General features: G+C 41.2%; 2 protein-coding genes across 12 annotated transcripts in view; one reads left to right on the top strand and one right to left on the bottom strand.

Moving 5' to 3' along the window:
* The window catches only part of ATP8A1 (ATPase phospholipid transporting 8A1), a 234,741-nt gene extending 221,327 nt beyond the window's left edge, over positions 1-13,414 (bottom strand). For 3 of the 5 annotated variants that reach the window (XM_082728768.1, XM_082728769.1, XM_082728771.1), the window contains exon 1: positions 13,040-13,413. In XM_082728768.1, the coding sequence (XP_082584894.1) occupies positions 13,040-13,088 (49 nt within the window). In that variant the 5' untranslated portion in view covers positions 13,089-13,413. Of the gene's footprint in view, positions 1-13,039 lie in introns of all 5 variants that reach the window. The other 2 variants (XM_082728770.1, XM_082728772.1) reach the window with 1 other exon arrangement.
* Positions 8,117-15,833, top strand: part of GRXCR1 (glutaredoxin and cysteine rich domain containing 1) — a 223,765-nt gene continuing 216,048 nt past the window's right edge. For 6 of the 7 annotated variants that reach the window (XM_082728785.1, XM_082728783.1, XM_082728784.1 and 3 more), the window contains exons 1-2: positions 13,536-14,049; positions 14,917-14,987. The gene's annotated coding sequence lies outside the window, so the exon portion shown is untranslated. Of the gene's footprint in view, positions 12,634-13,535; positions 14,050-14,916; positions 14,988-15,833 lie in introns of those variants that run through there. The other variant, XR_014311179.1, reaches the window with a different exon arrangement.

Here is a 15,833-nt window from a genome sequence, read left to right as displayed (position 1 = left end):
CCACATATTTTTTTAAATTTGATTAAGTGATTCATTCATTTGTTCAAGTGGAGAAATGAACATGAAAAACAAACAGAAAAAAAATTTTGATAAAAGAGCAGTGAGAGTAGGATAGCTAAGAGGATAGTTCTTAATTGCAGTAATGGAATTTGATACTAGAGCCAAAAAAGACAGATGGAAATAGAGAGGGGAGGGCAGAGAAAGGGGAGAGATATTGCTTCCAGAAATGACTCGACTATATAGATCAATTTAATCTATAAAAGAAATACCCCAAAGCAGTACGAGAAGAATATAGTATTAAATATATGATTATTATCTCAGGTGGATTATAGTTTGAGAGAAAATAAAATTAGATCCCTACCTCACATCTCACAACAAAATAAACCCCACAGGAATTATCCATGTAATTGAGTTTACATTGAGCCCTCAAAATTCTGGAAGAAAAATGTAAATGAAAAATTATCATTACCTTGAAATGAGAAATTTTAGATTAAAGCAGAGATTTTAATGACAAAACTGAAAGATTACACATCATAAAAACTAACTTGGATACAGAGAAGATTCCAAGATGGCAACATGGGAAGACCTTGAACTCACCTCCGCATGGACACACTGAATCCACACCTACCTATGGAACAATTCTCCAGAGAAAATGAGAGACGGACAGAACAGCTTTTATGTGACAAATGATAGAGAAACCATATAGAAGGTGGCAGGAGGGACAGACACATGGTGACAACTGGGAACCCCACCTCCAACACTGCAAACTGCAGTACTGAGAAACCATAGGCAGATTTATCTGTCCTAGGGTGCAGGAAATAGTTGCCTTTAAGAGAACCAGTAGATCTACTAAGCACTCACGAGGGGATCTGCTGGAACTCTCTCTAGGTTGGTGGGGCTGGCAACCACCAGCCCTATTTATATTCCCCCACCACCTTGATAGTGTGGACAAGCCCTGGGTCTGGCCACCCCAGCTGGCCTGCTGCCTCAGCAAGCACGGGTCACTAACTTCTTTCAGCCACAGTTTAACAGAGCAACTAGAACATAAAGGAACCAGCCCCAGAAATGTGCTAAACCACAAGGCAGCTGTGTGCAATACTTTCCAGAGTCAGAGGGCCTGGGGAGTGCCACTGTTTATGTTCCCCTCCACCCTGTTAAGGCAGATAGAAGCAGGGTCTGGGTACCCTGGCTGGCCTGTTGCCTCAGCAAACCTGGGTCCCTGGCTGACTAGCCCCAGCATCCCACCAGAGCGGGGTCCGATGCGGTACACCCTGGGACACCCCTGGGCAGCACCCACTACAACTCCAGCCATCTTGCCAAGGACACACAAAGGGGCGAAGCATCCCAGAACACTCCAGGCCCACACAGATCCAGCTCCAGCTCCTCACTAGGACATCAGCTACGTGGAGCACTGCAGGACTCTTCAACCCACACCCACTTCGGCTCCAGCTGTCCCACCAAGATCCTCCCTATTCAGAGCACCCCGAGACTTTCTAGCCCACACCTGCCTTGGGCTCCAACCATCATGCTAGGGTGCCCTCTGCACAGAAAACCCTTAGACCACCCTGACCCATACCAACTTCAGCTCTAGTTACCCCACCAGAGGAACCCCTGCATGGGATGCCCCAGGATCCCTGGCCCACACCTGCTATAGCTCTAGTCAGCCAACCAAGGCCACCAGGTACACTAAGTCCACAGTGGAGACATCCCCACACAAGGCAGTTCCTTCAGGTTTAGTCCTAACTCATAGAAACAGATACACAAAGTCAAACAAAATAAAGAGACAGAAATATGTTTCAGGTGAAAGAACAAGAAAAAAACCTTAGGAAAAAAAAATAAATGAAAAGGAGCTAAATGGAACACCTGGGTGGCTCAGTGGTTTGAGTGTCTGCTTTTGGCTTGGGTCATGATTCTGGGGTCCTGGGACTAAGCCTTGCATTGGGCTCCCCACTTCTTCTCCCTCTGCCTGCCATTCCCCCTGCTTGTGCTCTCTTTCTCTCTGTCAAACAAATCAATAAAATCTTGGTGGGGGGGGGGGAGAAAAAGGAAATAAGCAACCTACCTGATAAAGAGTTCTAATAATGGTCATAAAGATATGACCAGAATGGAGAGAAGTGTGGATGAACTCAGTAAGAACTTTAACACAGAGAGAAAAAAAACATAAAAAGAACCAATCAGAGTTAAAGAATACAATAACTAAAATGAAAAATACACCAGAGGGAATCACGAGTAGATTAGAGGACTCAGAAGAACAGATCCATGATCTGGAAGACAGGGTAATGGGAAGCACACAAACTGAAGAGCAAAAAAAGGTTTTTAAAAATGAGGATAAGTTAAGGGATCTCTGAGACAACATCAAGAGTACTAATATTAACATTATAAGGGTCTCAGGAGGAGGCGAGAAAAGGGCAGAAAACTTACTTGAAGAAATAATAATTGAAAACTTCTCTAAACTGGGAAGAGAAACAGGCATCTAGGTCCAAGGACGTTCAGAAGGCCCCAAACAAGATGAACCCAAGGAGGTCCACACCAAGACACACAATAATTAAAATGTCAAAGATGAAAGATAAAGAGAGAATCTTAAAAGCAGCAAGAGAGAGCCAGTTAGTTAGGTAGAAGGGAAACTCCAAGAGTCTATCCGCTGATTTTTTAGCAGAAACTCTGAAGGTCAGAAGAATGTAGCATGATCTATTCAAAATGCTAAAAGGAAAAAAAAAAAATCCACAACCAAGAATACGCTACAGAGCAAGGTTATCTGTCATTCAGAATTGAAGGAGAGATGGTTTCCCAGACAAGCAGCAGTTAAAGGTCATCACCACTCAACTGGCCTTAGAAGGAATAGTAAAGGGATTTCTTTAAATGGAAAGGTAAAGGCCATAATTTGAAGAAAATTACAAAAGGGAAAAATTTTGCAAGTAAAAGCAAATACACAGCAAAGGTAGTAGAGCAACCTCTTTTAGGGCCAGAATGAAGGCTAGAAGACAAAAGTAGTAAAATCAATTATATCTAAAAGATTAGTTAAGGGGATTCTCAAAATTAAAAAAAAGATGTAAAATATGATAACATTTATAACACATGGAGACAGCAGTAAAAATGGAATTCTTTCTGAATACGTTCAAACTTAAGTAACCATGAACTTAATATACTCTGCTATATACTCAGAATGTTATGTATGAAGCTTATGGGAACCAGAAACCAAAACCTATGACAGACAGACACACACACACACACAAAGAGAAAGGAAGCCAAGCAAAACACTAAAGAAAGTCATCGATCACAAGGCAAGACAGCAAGAGAAGAAAGGAAAGGAGAAAATCTACAAAGATAACCAGAAAACAATTAATAAAATGGCAATAAGTACACATCTATCAATAATTACTTTAAATGTAAATGTCTATATGCTCCCATCAAAAGAAAAAGGGTGGCAGAATGGATAAAAAAAATTAGACCTGTAAGTATGCTGCTTACCAGAGACTCACTCACTCCAGACCTAAAACACATACAGACTGAAAGTGAAGCGGTGGGAAAGATTGTCCATGCAACTGGAAGAAGGAAAAAAAAAAAATCCAAGGTAGCAATACCTATATCAGACAAAATAGACATTAAAATGAGGATACAAGAGACAAAGAAGGGCATATGTATGGGACGCCTGGGTGGTTGGTTAAGCTGCTGCCTTCAGCTCCAGTCATGATCCCAGCGTCCTGGGATCGAGTGCCGCATCGGGCTCCTTGCTCCTCAGGGAGCCTGCTTCTCTCACTATGCCTGCCTGTGTGAACTCTCTCTCTCTCTGACAATAAATAAAATCTTAAAAAAAAAAAGAAGGCATATGTAATGATACAGGAAACAGTCAAACAAGAGGCTATAACAATTATAAGTATCTATGTACCCAAAACAGGAACACCTAAATACATAAAGCAAATACTGACAGGCATAAAGGGAGAAATAAAGGGAGAATTGACAGTTGTACAATAATAGTAGGGGACTTTAATTGTCCATTGATATCTATGGATAGATCATCCAGACAGAAAATCAATAAGGAAACAATGGCTTTGAGTGATACACTAGGCAAGATGGATTTAACATATATAAATGTTAAATCCATATATATCATTCATATTCTCATATATATATGATTATATATATATATATATATATAAAGCATTCCATTCACAAACAGAATATACATTCTTTTCAAGTGCACATGGAACATTCTCCAAGATAGATAACATGTTAGGCCACAAAACAGGTCTCAATAAACTGAAATCATATCAAGTATCTTTTCTGACTGCAACCACATAAAACTAGAAATCAATTACAAGAAAAAAAAATGAGAAAAGAATGAAAACAAGTGGAGGATAAATAACATGTTTCTAAATACCCAATATGTCAATGAAGAAATTGAATAGAAAATAAAAAATAAAAAAAATACATGGAGACAAATGAAAACACAACAGTCTCAAATCTTTGGAATTCAGCAAAAGCAGTCGTAAGAGGGAAGTTTATAATCTTACAGCCTTACTTCAAGATACAAGAAAAATCTCAAATAAACTATCTAGCTTTATACCTAAAGAAATGAGAAAAAGAACACAACTAAAGCCCAAAGTTAAAGGAAAGGAAATAATAAAAATCAGAGTGGAAATAAATAAGTTTTTCTACATTTTTATTCTCTATTTCAATGAAACCAAGAGATGGTTCTTTCAAATGATAAACAAAATTGATAAACCTTTAGGCAGACTCATCAAGAGGGCTCAAATAAAATCAGAAATGAAAGAAAATAACCAACTTCACTGAAATACAAAGAATAAGAGGCTACTACAAAAAGTTATATGCCAACAAATTGGGACAACCTAAAAGAAGTGGGTAAATTCCTAAAAACATACAATATTCCAAAACTGAATCAGGAAGAAATAGAAAATCTGAACTGACTTATTACTAACAATGAAATTGAATTGGTAATCAAAAATCTCTCGACAAAACTCTAGGACCTAAAGTATTCACAGGTGAATTCTACCAAACATTCAAAGAAGAGTTAACACCTATTTTCAAACAATTCCAAAAAAGAGAGAAAGAAAAGGTTCCAAATTCATTCTTCAAGGCCTGCATTATCTTTACACGCAAACCAAAGACACTACAAAAAATGAGAACTGCAGGCCAATATCCCTGATGAACAAAGATGCAAAAACCCTCAACAAAATATTCACAAACCACATTCAATAATACATTAAAAGAATCATTTGCCATGATCAAGTGATGTTTATCCCAGGCATGCAAGAATGGTTCAATATTCATAAATCAATCAGCACGATGCATCACTTTAACAAGACGAAGGATAAAACCCGTATCATCTCAAAAGATGCAGAAAAAGCATCTGACAAAATTCAACATCCATTGACGATAAAAACTCTTTACAAAGTGGTTTAGAAGGAAAATACCTTAACATAATAAAGGCCATATATGACAAACCCACAGCTAACATCATACTCAATGGGGAAAAGTCGAAGTAGTCTCCTCTAAGATCAGGAAAATCTGCTTTTGAGCCAATATGGATGAAACTACAGGGTATTATGCTAAGTAAAAAAAGTCCAAGACAAATAACATATGATTTCATTTAAATGTAGAATCTAATGAACAAATGAACAAAGAAACAAAAAACAGAAACACACTCACAAAGAACAAACTCATAGTTGTCAAGGGGTTGGGGTGAGGGGTGCAGTGGGAGAATGGGCAAAATGGGTGAAGGTAAGTGGGAGATTTAGGCTTCTGGTTATGGAATAAATGAATCACAGGGATGAAAGATACAGCATAGGGAATATTGTTGTCTGTCAATTGTGTTAGTAACAGAACTGTATGGTGACAGACGATAGCTACACTTGTGGTGAGCAGAGTATAACATACAGAGAAGTTGAACCAGTATGATGCACATCTGAAACTAATTTAACATTGTATGTAAACTATCCTTCAAAAAAATTTAATTTAAAAATTAGTATTTAATTTATGAAAATTAGTATATACACGAAACAACATAGAAGTTAAAAGGTAAACTATAAACAGAATTTAACATATCAGAAACTTAAAATTCAATACAAATCAAACTTCATAAAGGAACATGCATAAACTATTTGGAAAATATTAAAAATCATTAAACTTACCAAAAAATATATTCAACCTAATAACTGGAAGCAAGCAATGTAAACTTAGAGATGCATTTTTTGCATTGTACATTTAAAAGGAGGAAAAAAGATGGCAATCCAATGTTGAAGAAGAGATATAGAAATAGGTCCTCTTGTTCACTTTCAGTGCTTGTATAAATTAGTATAAATAGTCTTTCCAGCAATTCTGAAATATGTATCACAGCCATTTAAAAGGTATATACTTTTGATCCAGAAATCCCTTTTCTAGGGGCCTTTTACAAAGAAATAATCAGAAAAGTATACAGATAGCTCTAAAAACGCTTATCCAAGAATCATTTTTTAAAACCTTGAAATAATTTACATGCCATAAATGTCACATAAGATTCCTTAAAATTATATACTAACATAAAAATATGAGCTTTCATAATATTAATGATCTATGTATTCAACAAACTGTATTGAGCCCCTACTAAGTTCCAGGCTCGACTCTAGACAGAAGCTATAAACAGTGGCAGCAAAAATTCCATCCTTCATGCAGTTTACAAAAATCTGTATCGGATAGAAGGATGTCCATGAAATGCTAAGTGGAAAAAAAAACATTTAAAATTCTATAGAGTATGATCTCATGTTACTTAATAAACTTATTTCTCATCTCCTAGAAAATAGTTGGAAAGGATATATGCTAAAATGTTAACATCCATTTGGATGGCATAGTTTGGGGTGATTGTTATTGTCTTTTTGACACCTTTTGCAATATGCGTTTTTTTCCAATGAGAATGTTACACTTCTGCAATCAAGAGAACAAAATTCAGAGTTAGCCATTTTTCTGACAGACAAACATGGAGGGCCACTATGTCCAGCAAAGCTGTGAGTGTGGAGGACAGCAGTAAACAGATCACTGTTCACACTTTTTTTGTTTTTGTAAATTGCTCCCATTGTGGTGCTCAGGTTCCAGGAGGGTGTCTTGTAGATCGTATTACCTCTTAGATCACAAGATTCATTTATTCATTCAATAGTATCTGAGCTTCTACTACATTGCAGGCAATGTTCTCAGTGGGGGCCATGTATCAAACAGACAAAAATCCCTGTATTTAGTTTAGGGAGTTTACAATCCACAGAATAATAACTTTGAAAGATGTGGGCTCCAGTTACTAACGAAGAATGAAACTGTTGCCTTCATAATATTTACATTCTAATGAAACTCTGACTAGAAACCCAGACAACAAACATTTCACTGACTTCTGAAGTATACTCTGATCATGCAAACTTCTGTGGTTGTAAAGTAGGCTCATGATTCAATTCTCACTGGTTTTGAAATAATATAGTGAAAACGTGAATGATAGTCTATAGATTAGAAAATCCTAAAACAGTTTGGTTCTGCCACACTTCTTATCTCCAGAATTACACTAAGTGAAATGACATGTATTGGGGATTCTCAAATATTAACTACACAACGTATCACTAGGTTCATAAACCCTCTCTCTCACAATGCCATGTCAGTTATAAATCCTTAACCCATCTCCAGATTTCCTTGGGGATCTCTTCATTCACACCTTTCTGTCCTGTCACCAAAATTAGCTGGCACACAGCCGGTGAATAAAACATGCTTGTTAAAGGAACAAATAATCTTAGTCATCTTTTACCTGGACAAATGAAACTACCTTCCCGCAATTTCCCTTTAACAGTTTTTACAGAAACTACCTGAATGTTCCTTTTGTTATCTTGTAAGTAAATAAAATATAACACTCTGTAAAATTACAAACATTTTAAAGTTGTCATCTATACAGACTGGTTTAGAAAAGTAATACCTGAAACAACTAAATTTATTATTTAGCACATATTTTACACAATCAAATGAAGGTCTTATATTTCAGCATTATAATATTCAGCAGAAGAAAATGTAAACTTTGGGACATGTATGTGTACATTTCCTTGGTTTTGAACTATTTAATGCTTACTATTTTGTAAATTATAAGTTCTAGAACATTCCTTTATTGCAGGCAAGAGCCTTTAACAATCTGAATACCTGATGGCGATGGTGTCTGTTAGCTGCCCATCCAACAGCCATTCTTTCTTTTTCCCTAATAAAACATTGAGTAATGTGCCCAGCTAGAAAATTCCATTTCCCAGCTTCCCTTGCAGATGGAAGCCAAAGTAAAATTAGGATGAGTCTTTGTGTGGTACTTCCAGGAAAATCCTTTGGTCTTTCATCTTTCTAGGTTTGTTTTTGGTTTTGTTTTTTGTTTGTGTGTGTGTGTGTGTTATCTTTCCCTATCTGGAGCTTTTCCATGATAACTGGAAGTCCAGCAACCATCTTATGACTTCATGGAAGATGTTGAAGCAAAGGCACAGAGACAATGTCCCTTCTGACTTCATGAATTGAGCATGAATGAGTATTGACCTATACTGCCTACCTCCATACTAGGGTGAAAAAACTATGTGTAATCCACTGTAATTTCAGTCTCTCTTTTTAGCACTCCTAATGTTGTACTGAGAAATCCATTTGGTTCAGCCAGGGTAAAAATGAAGAAATTCAGAATTCTTAGCTTTCTGCTTTATCCTGTTTTGCTTTCTGGAAAATATATCTACTATCAGGGTTTCAACTATTACTTCTGAACTAAAGATTACCCTTTGATTTTGCCCACATCGAACCTCCAAGTTTAAGTATCATCAAAACACGTCCTTTTGGGTATCCCACAATTCCTACGTCTTATTGTATTGACCCTCCTTCTCAATTTCCTTATCTTTTCATAGATTTTTCCCAATCAGTTTTAAGACTAAAGCAGAGTTCCTCAAAATGTGTTTCATCTATACCAGAACATCCTAACAGCTTCATTAAGAATGTAGATTCCTAGTCCTAAATGAAGAAAATCTTTATGAGTAACTCAGGAAATTACAGTTTTAATGAGATACCTGAGATCTTACAAACATTAAAATTTAAAATTACCCCTTGAGAACCTCCTTTCATTTTATCCATTTGTCTCCTGTCCTATATTGCTATGTCCTATGGTATGACCTTTGTAACTTCTTTTCCTACTAATCTCCCCTACACTCTTCCTTTAACCCTCCTGACTTTCTTGCCTTGGGGATCTCTGCTGTGACTGTTTCCTCTGCCTGGAACACTCTTTCCCTAGATCCTCCACAAGGCTAACTCCTTCATTTCCACCATGTCTTTTTTCAGTGAAGGCCAACCTAACCAATCTATTTGAAGTTGGAATCCATCCACCAACCTTAACACACTACCTTCTTGTTATATTTCCCATAGTACTTACTACATAATAAATCCTGTATTTGTTAATGTATTGTGTTTGGTCTCTTGCCTCACTAAAATGTAAGGACCTCCAGAGCTGGGCTTTTTCTATTCTATTCACTGATGCGTCCCAAGTACTAGGAATAGTACTTATAGGAGCTCAAGGGATACTGCTCACCTGAGTTTATGTTTTACTTAGAAATAATCTGTGATTCCTCCCTTCCCATCTTCACTGCTCCACTCCAAAACTACTCCTGCCCTTTGTCATTACTAGACTTTTTCTTTTCTTTTCTTTTTTTTTTTTTTCCTTAATGACAGAGTCTATCTACAGTGCCATTCTGTCCAAAACATCCAACAGGCTTCCAGAATGTATCTTTCTAAGATACTTCTTTGTGGATGTCATTCCCCTATGATGATTTGGCCCCTAACTGGGCCTGTTATATACTATGCACTGGCATCATGCTTGAATGAGAAATGGATTAGAAACTCTAAGATCTTCAAATACTTGATTCTATATCCAAATGACTCATCTTGGCATTTGAAATGGCCTATAATCTAGCAGGAATCTACCTATCCAAATTTATATTCTATTCCTTCCAAGTTTCCCTCTGCTCCTGGCCAATTTCCTTAAGATCTCTCAAATAAGCCATGTTTAACATTCCCTATTTTTTTCAATTGGTTACTCTCTACCTTCAGTACTCTCCCAACTACTAAAAAAAAAAAAAAAAAAAGAAGAAGAAGAAAAGAAAAAAACAAAAGACAATATCCTTTGGATATTGTGTGCTACTCACACCTGAAGACCAGAGCCATCTAGCATTAACTGAGCCCCAGAACTATTGATTTAGAATCTATACCTAACAAAATCCCCAGATAAGTCCTATGCACCTTAAAGTTTGGGAAGCACTCATCCCAAATTATTTCTCAGTGAAGTGTTCCTGAGCAGGCCTCATGCTCTAAGTCCTGACCTCCAATGGGAACTATGTCATCCATAGCAAACACAATGTTCTATTAATAATATCCTCTCCTAGATTATTTATTCCTTATTTCATGTAAGTTCTTTAGACCCCATTTGGATGTAAATAACTTGCACACAGGACAGCCACACATCTGGCCAATTTGGCTGCAGGGAACAGAAACCTATTCAAGTCACTTCAAGGGAAAAAAGAGCTAATTCTGACAGTACTTGGGAACAGGGACTAGCCAACTCAGGGTGGGGGGGTTTCCAAGGTCGGGCTACCTCTTCTCAGTATCTCTGCACCATTCTCTCCATCCAGTGCATTCTCTCCATTTTTCTCTCTTCACCATGATTCCTGTTTCCTCATGTCAGCAATCACGTGACCCATTAGAGCCGGCTCCTCTCTTCTCTACTACCCTATTCACCTATGCCCCTTTCTGCTTCAATTTTCCCCTCCCACTCTAAGCTTAACTCTTTGCACAAGACAGAGGATCGCCACAGAGAAGCTTTCTGAGCCAAACCACAAGGTTACAAGTGTCTGTGCCACTATGGAGTGTCTGCCCCTGAGTCGAGCCCATCCTACTCCCTCATCAGCCAAGCCAAAGGGGTTGCAGTTCAGAACAAGGCCCTGCAGGCAGCAGGAGCTATCCAAGGAGAATATTCCTTAAGAAAGAAAAGTGTGGGCAGGGTGGGCAGTGAGCTACATCTGCAGCTCACAAAGTCATTATTTATGTTGTCTTCACCGTAGTTCTGAGCAAAATACTGAGCACATAATAAACTGAAATCAACCAATATGGGAGCCAAGGGTCATTCACCAAGCTCTACTATGGCCCTGACACTGTGCTGGATGCACAGAGAATACAAAGATTAAATAAAAACAGTCCTTATTTTCCCAGAGCACTACATCCAAAATGTGTCACTGAACTAGCTACTTGACCTTGGGCAAGTACCTCACCCACCTGGGCCCACAGTTCTTCAACTATTAGATGAGACCACCTTCCCTTACCTGCAGGGGTGTGATAAGATTCCATAAGGCAGGCTTTCAGGAAAATGTTTTGAAAAATACACGGGACAATCAAACACAATACTGTAGCCTTTTAATACTAAAAAAGTCCTCTCCTATGTCACAGGTTTTGCATTGTTTTCTGGTGTTTTCTCTCGTCCTCATTTCTCACAATATAGGATTCATCCATGACTGCTCTGTGAAAAAACAATCCCAATTATTACTACTATATTTTCATCACCCGTATGGCTTACTCCGGTAGTGATTAGGAATAGTCTATCCATTTCACTCAGAGTTACAAAACAAAAAAGAATGAGTTGTTTACTGTGTACATGTCAAAAATAACACTATCATTTATTCACCATTTACCTGAAACTGTAATGTCTTATATACTTTTTTCATTACAGTACAAAGAAGAAATATGTACTAAATTCCTGTGTAGGCCACAGGTCAGTTGTGACTTGTGGAAACACCTACTCACAGCAGTTTCATTTAGTCGCTGTAATCAGTAAATCATAGATATTAGAACTCAATGCCCCCATATTTTTACATCAAGACTCTAAGGAGGAAAAACAATAAAATGGCCTGTCACAAGCCCGGGAGTTCTATTCTCCTAATTGCTGTACCTTTTTACTAAAACCACTTTCCCACCTGCCTCACATTAAAGGATGGGGTAGGGGGGAGGCCGCAGACCAGGGATGATGGCAAGATAGGTTCTTTCTCGAAAACATGTTATTCCACTCTGCAGGATTCAAGTGCTGGTTTGTGGGACAGCAAAACAAGAAAACAAATATCTAGATATATACACTCTTGGCTTTGCCATAAGCAACATCAAGAAATAATTTCCGAGTGACCATCACTTGCCAGCAAGAATGCTGACGGCTCCTCAGAGAAGCCGAAGAGGGTGCCTCGGCGCCCCCAAAGCTTACTTACTATACCCTTGGACATCTGTTGCTCAGCGCTGACAGGTGTAGTCATTCAACAGCTGGCCCTGGGTGGAGCAAAGGAGACAGCTTCCACCTTGCTAAAAAGTCAGCTCAGCTGGCCAAAGTGAGGATCTCAGGTAAAAGGGGGGGAAAAAAACCCAGAAACAAAACCGAAATCTCCGATGGAAGCTGGGTGAGACTCCACTGCAGGGAGAATTGCAGAGACTAATGCACAGAACCTGCTGAGCACCCAGCCCCAATTAAGGCTTCTCACGCTCTAAGAGGCAAGGGGCTGTGGATCAAAGGCTCCTGCATCTGGGAAAGATACTCCGCTCCTCCGGGAGCCCTGGTGTGGGGGCTGCAAAGAGGTGGGTGCTGGAGGCGGGGGAGGCGGGCTGGGGATCTGTTCACTAGGGTGAAGGAGGCGAGCGGAGACCCGGAGGCTAGTGCGCCAGTGGGAAGGGCGGTGGGCAGGACGAGAGCGCTCGGTGACAGGAACCGAATGGTCACGCTGCGGTGTAAAGCAAGCTTCGGGGCTCCGGTCGAGGACATTAATTCCGGGGATCTAGAGCAGGAAAGGGGTCTGCCAGTGCACTGGAGGCGACGCAGAGAGAAGGGTCCGCCGCGGACCAGGCGCGACCGCCAGACTTACCTAGGGGAAGAGGTGGGACCGCACATCTTTTCCCTAATACACACACCGCCCGACCCCAAGCTGGCCCCGAGCCACCCCCGTGCGCGCTGCGCGCACAGCCCCGCGCTGCGGCGGCCACTCACCCTCCGCGCGGGAGCGGATTTCCGACACTGTCCTCCGCATGGTGGGCATCGCGGCGACCGCTGCAGGTGGAGCCTCAGCCGGGACTCTGCACCTGTCACCGCGCCGCGCAGGCTGGAGACCAGGCTGCGCCGCGCCGAGTGCTCAGCCGCCTCGCGGGCCCCGTCGCCCACCCAGGGCAGCGCCGCCGCTGGACGGCCCCCGCGCGCCGGGGCAGGAGGAAGAGGCTACGAAGGTGGCGGCGACCGCAGAGCTAGGCGAGCTTCCCAGCAGCCGCGGAGGGGGCGGCTCGGCGAGGGGAGGAGCTGGGGTGCCGGCGCCGGGGGAGGGGTCGCCGGGGCGCGCGCTTACTCGCTCCCGCGGCAGCGCGGCGGCGGAGTCGGGAGAGGGGCGGGGAGAGACCCGGGAGAACCTCCTCCTCCCCGCCCCGCTCCGGGCCGTACCATTCCTGAGGGGGCAGGGTGGGCAGCTCCCAGCCTCCTCCTCCCGGCTGGGCGCCCTCGCTCCGCCTGGCGGCTGCGGCTCGGCCTGTCCTTCGTCAACACCACTCTGACTCTCCTAAATCTTGACCAGAGGGGAAGAAGTGCTTCGGGGCGTGCATCTCCCCGTGTCCCCTCCCGCTACCCTCTGGCTTGTAATAACAATGGAGTTGCCCGCGGTCTGGAAAGCTGTGTTGGGTCTGAGTCGGCGGGCGAGGGGCGAGAGGGGTTGGGACGCCAAGGGTTAAGTTCCAGCCCCGGCAATGGAAGGGAAGCGCGAGTTTGCCGCCTGGGTGGAATTCTAGCCTCTCCGGGCGGCCACCAGCTCCCGCCGCCTGAGCTGCACTTGCTCCCTCGTCTGGCCCACGAGCAACAGGCTCTGAGGTCGGGCTCACCTCGGAGCTACTGCTCCTCCTGCCGCTGGTGCCTGGGTGCGTCTGGAACCCCTGCGAGTGGGCCGGTGCGTCCCGCCAGTGCGTGCTCTGTAGCCCGACAAAGCTCGGGAATTGCAATAAATTCAACTATTGGGCCAGGTGGTTCAAAAATCACTTTTGGTTTGGTTTGTTTCGGGTTTTTGCTTTTACTCAAACCTGCAGGAAGTTGGGTGCAGTGGTTTTACCTGAAATATATTAGGAAATGTCCTAATTTAAAAATCCATAAATATAGACTAGATTTTAATTTCCTTCGTATCCTAGAGATCGTCACAACTTCATTACCTCTTATTTTTTATACCGAGGTCTATGCTCACAAGTATGGAGACCACTATGGTAGAGGTATATATACATTTGCTGATCTTATCGAGTTAGGATGTGAGGTTTTATGTAGATTCTGGTGAGCTGCTGAAATGGTAAGAAGGAATAAATTAAGTTAGAAGCAAATTGCTTCTTCCCTCATCTTGTGCTCTTGGTCCAGCTCCCAGCGGAAGAGAGACCTTACATGGAGGCCTTTCACGTGAGCTGCTTTCAGATCCTGCAAGGAGAGATCTGAGGAAGTTTGACCACAGAGATAAGTGATTATTCCCAAACCTCAAGAAAAAGTGAAATCTACTAGTAGCATCTTATCTTCATTTGTGGTATTTCCTTTGCCTCCTGCAGGTAACATTTGCTAATCAGGGCTGGGCCTTACAGGAATACTCTCGCCAGGCGATCAATGCATATTTATGAAGAGCCCACTCCACTTGGCTCTGAGTCAGAGGCTGGGATTAGAACAAAGAAATATTTCCAGGATTCGTAGAACATCAGCAAGGGTAGAGCCGGGCTCAAGATAAGTGTGTTCTAGTGATGGTCATGATTTGCTCGTTATGTTCTTATAAAAACAAACAAACAAACAAACAAACAAACAAGAAATGAGCATGCAGTCTTCTTAGGACAATTGTCACTGGCCATTTTTATTTCTTCCAGGTCCAGGACTTCCTGAATAAAGCAGGCATCCTCTAACTTGATAAATATGAGACTGGAACAAAATTAAAAGGGTAAGTACAACATGGAGATAGTAACAACAACAACAATAACAACAACAGAAAAACATCTTTAAAAGTTAGTGAATAGAAACTAGAGATAATGCTGAGCTTTTATGACTAACATTTTAGGTGTAATTTTATGCACAGCCCGTGCCAGTTTTTATTCAAAACCACTGCAGAGCAGCATGCCAGTATTCGATTTATGAACAGTCACCTTTGTAATTCCTAACAAGCCCTCAAATGAAGCTTAGTTCTGCTTATTTACAGATAATAATTAACTGAAAGGAGTTCCAGAGATTACCTCTGTTTTCCAGACAGCAATCCAGTTTATATGTTTCTCTGTGTTTGTGTGTCCCATTACCAACCCATCAGTGAAAATGACAACATAGGCCACTTGTACAGGAAATGACAACTGCCTTTCATACAGAGACGATCATTGCATGATATAGACTGTATCTTGCTGTGTGTTGACTCCCAGACTATTTTATCACTATATCTATAATGGTAAGAGTATCCCAACAAACTCATTTCTGGAAAAAACCACTCATTCCTGATTGCTAGAAATCACACACATTTTTATGAGGTCAGAAACCTGATTGACAAAGAATATTGCACTAATCTACATCGGCTTGATTTCAAAGCCATCTCAGATAATTTCATCTTCCGTTGGTGAGCAAAGTGCAGTGTGCCAGTCCCTGGCATGGGACTCTGGTTCCAGCACCATGACCTTGTCACAGAATCTGTAGTACAATTCAGATGTCAGCAAGATCATTTCAAAGCTTTCAGGTCCTATAACTACACTAGTGGTAGATTTAGAAGGAAGAGGGTTATTCAAGGACATCTTCTCCAAGGACCAGG

The sequence above is a fragment of the Mustela nivalis genome (genome assembly GCF_964662115.1).
Source record: "Mustela nivalis genome assembly, chromosome: 4".
Taxonomy (NCBI): domain Eukaryota; kingdom Metazoa; phylum Chordata; class Mammalia; order Carnivora; family Mustelidae; genus Mustela; species Mustela nivalis.
The sequence above is the reverse complement of the archived record's forward strand: the minus strand, read 5'-3'. Positions and strand labels throughout refer to the sequence as shown.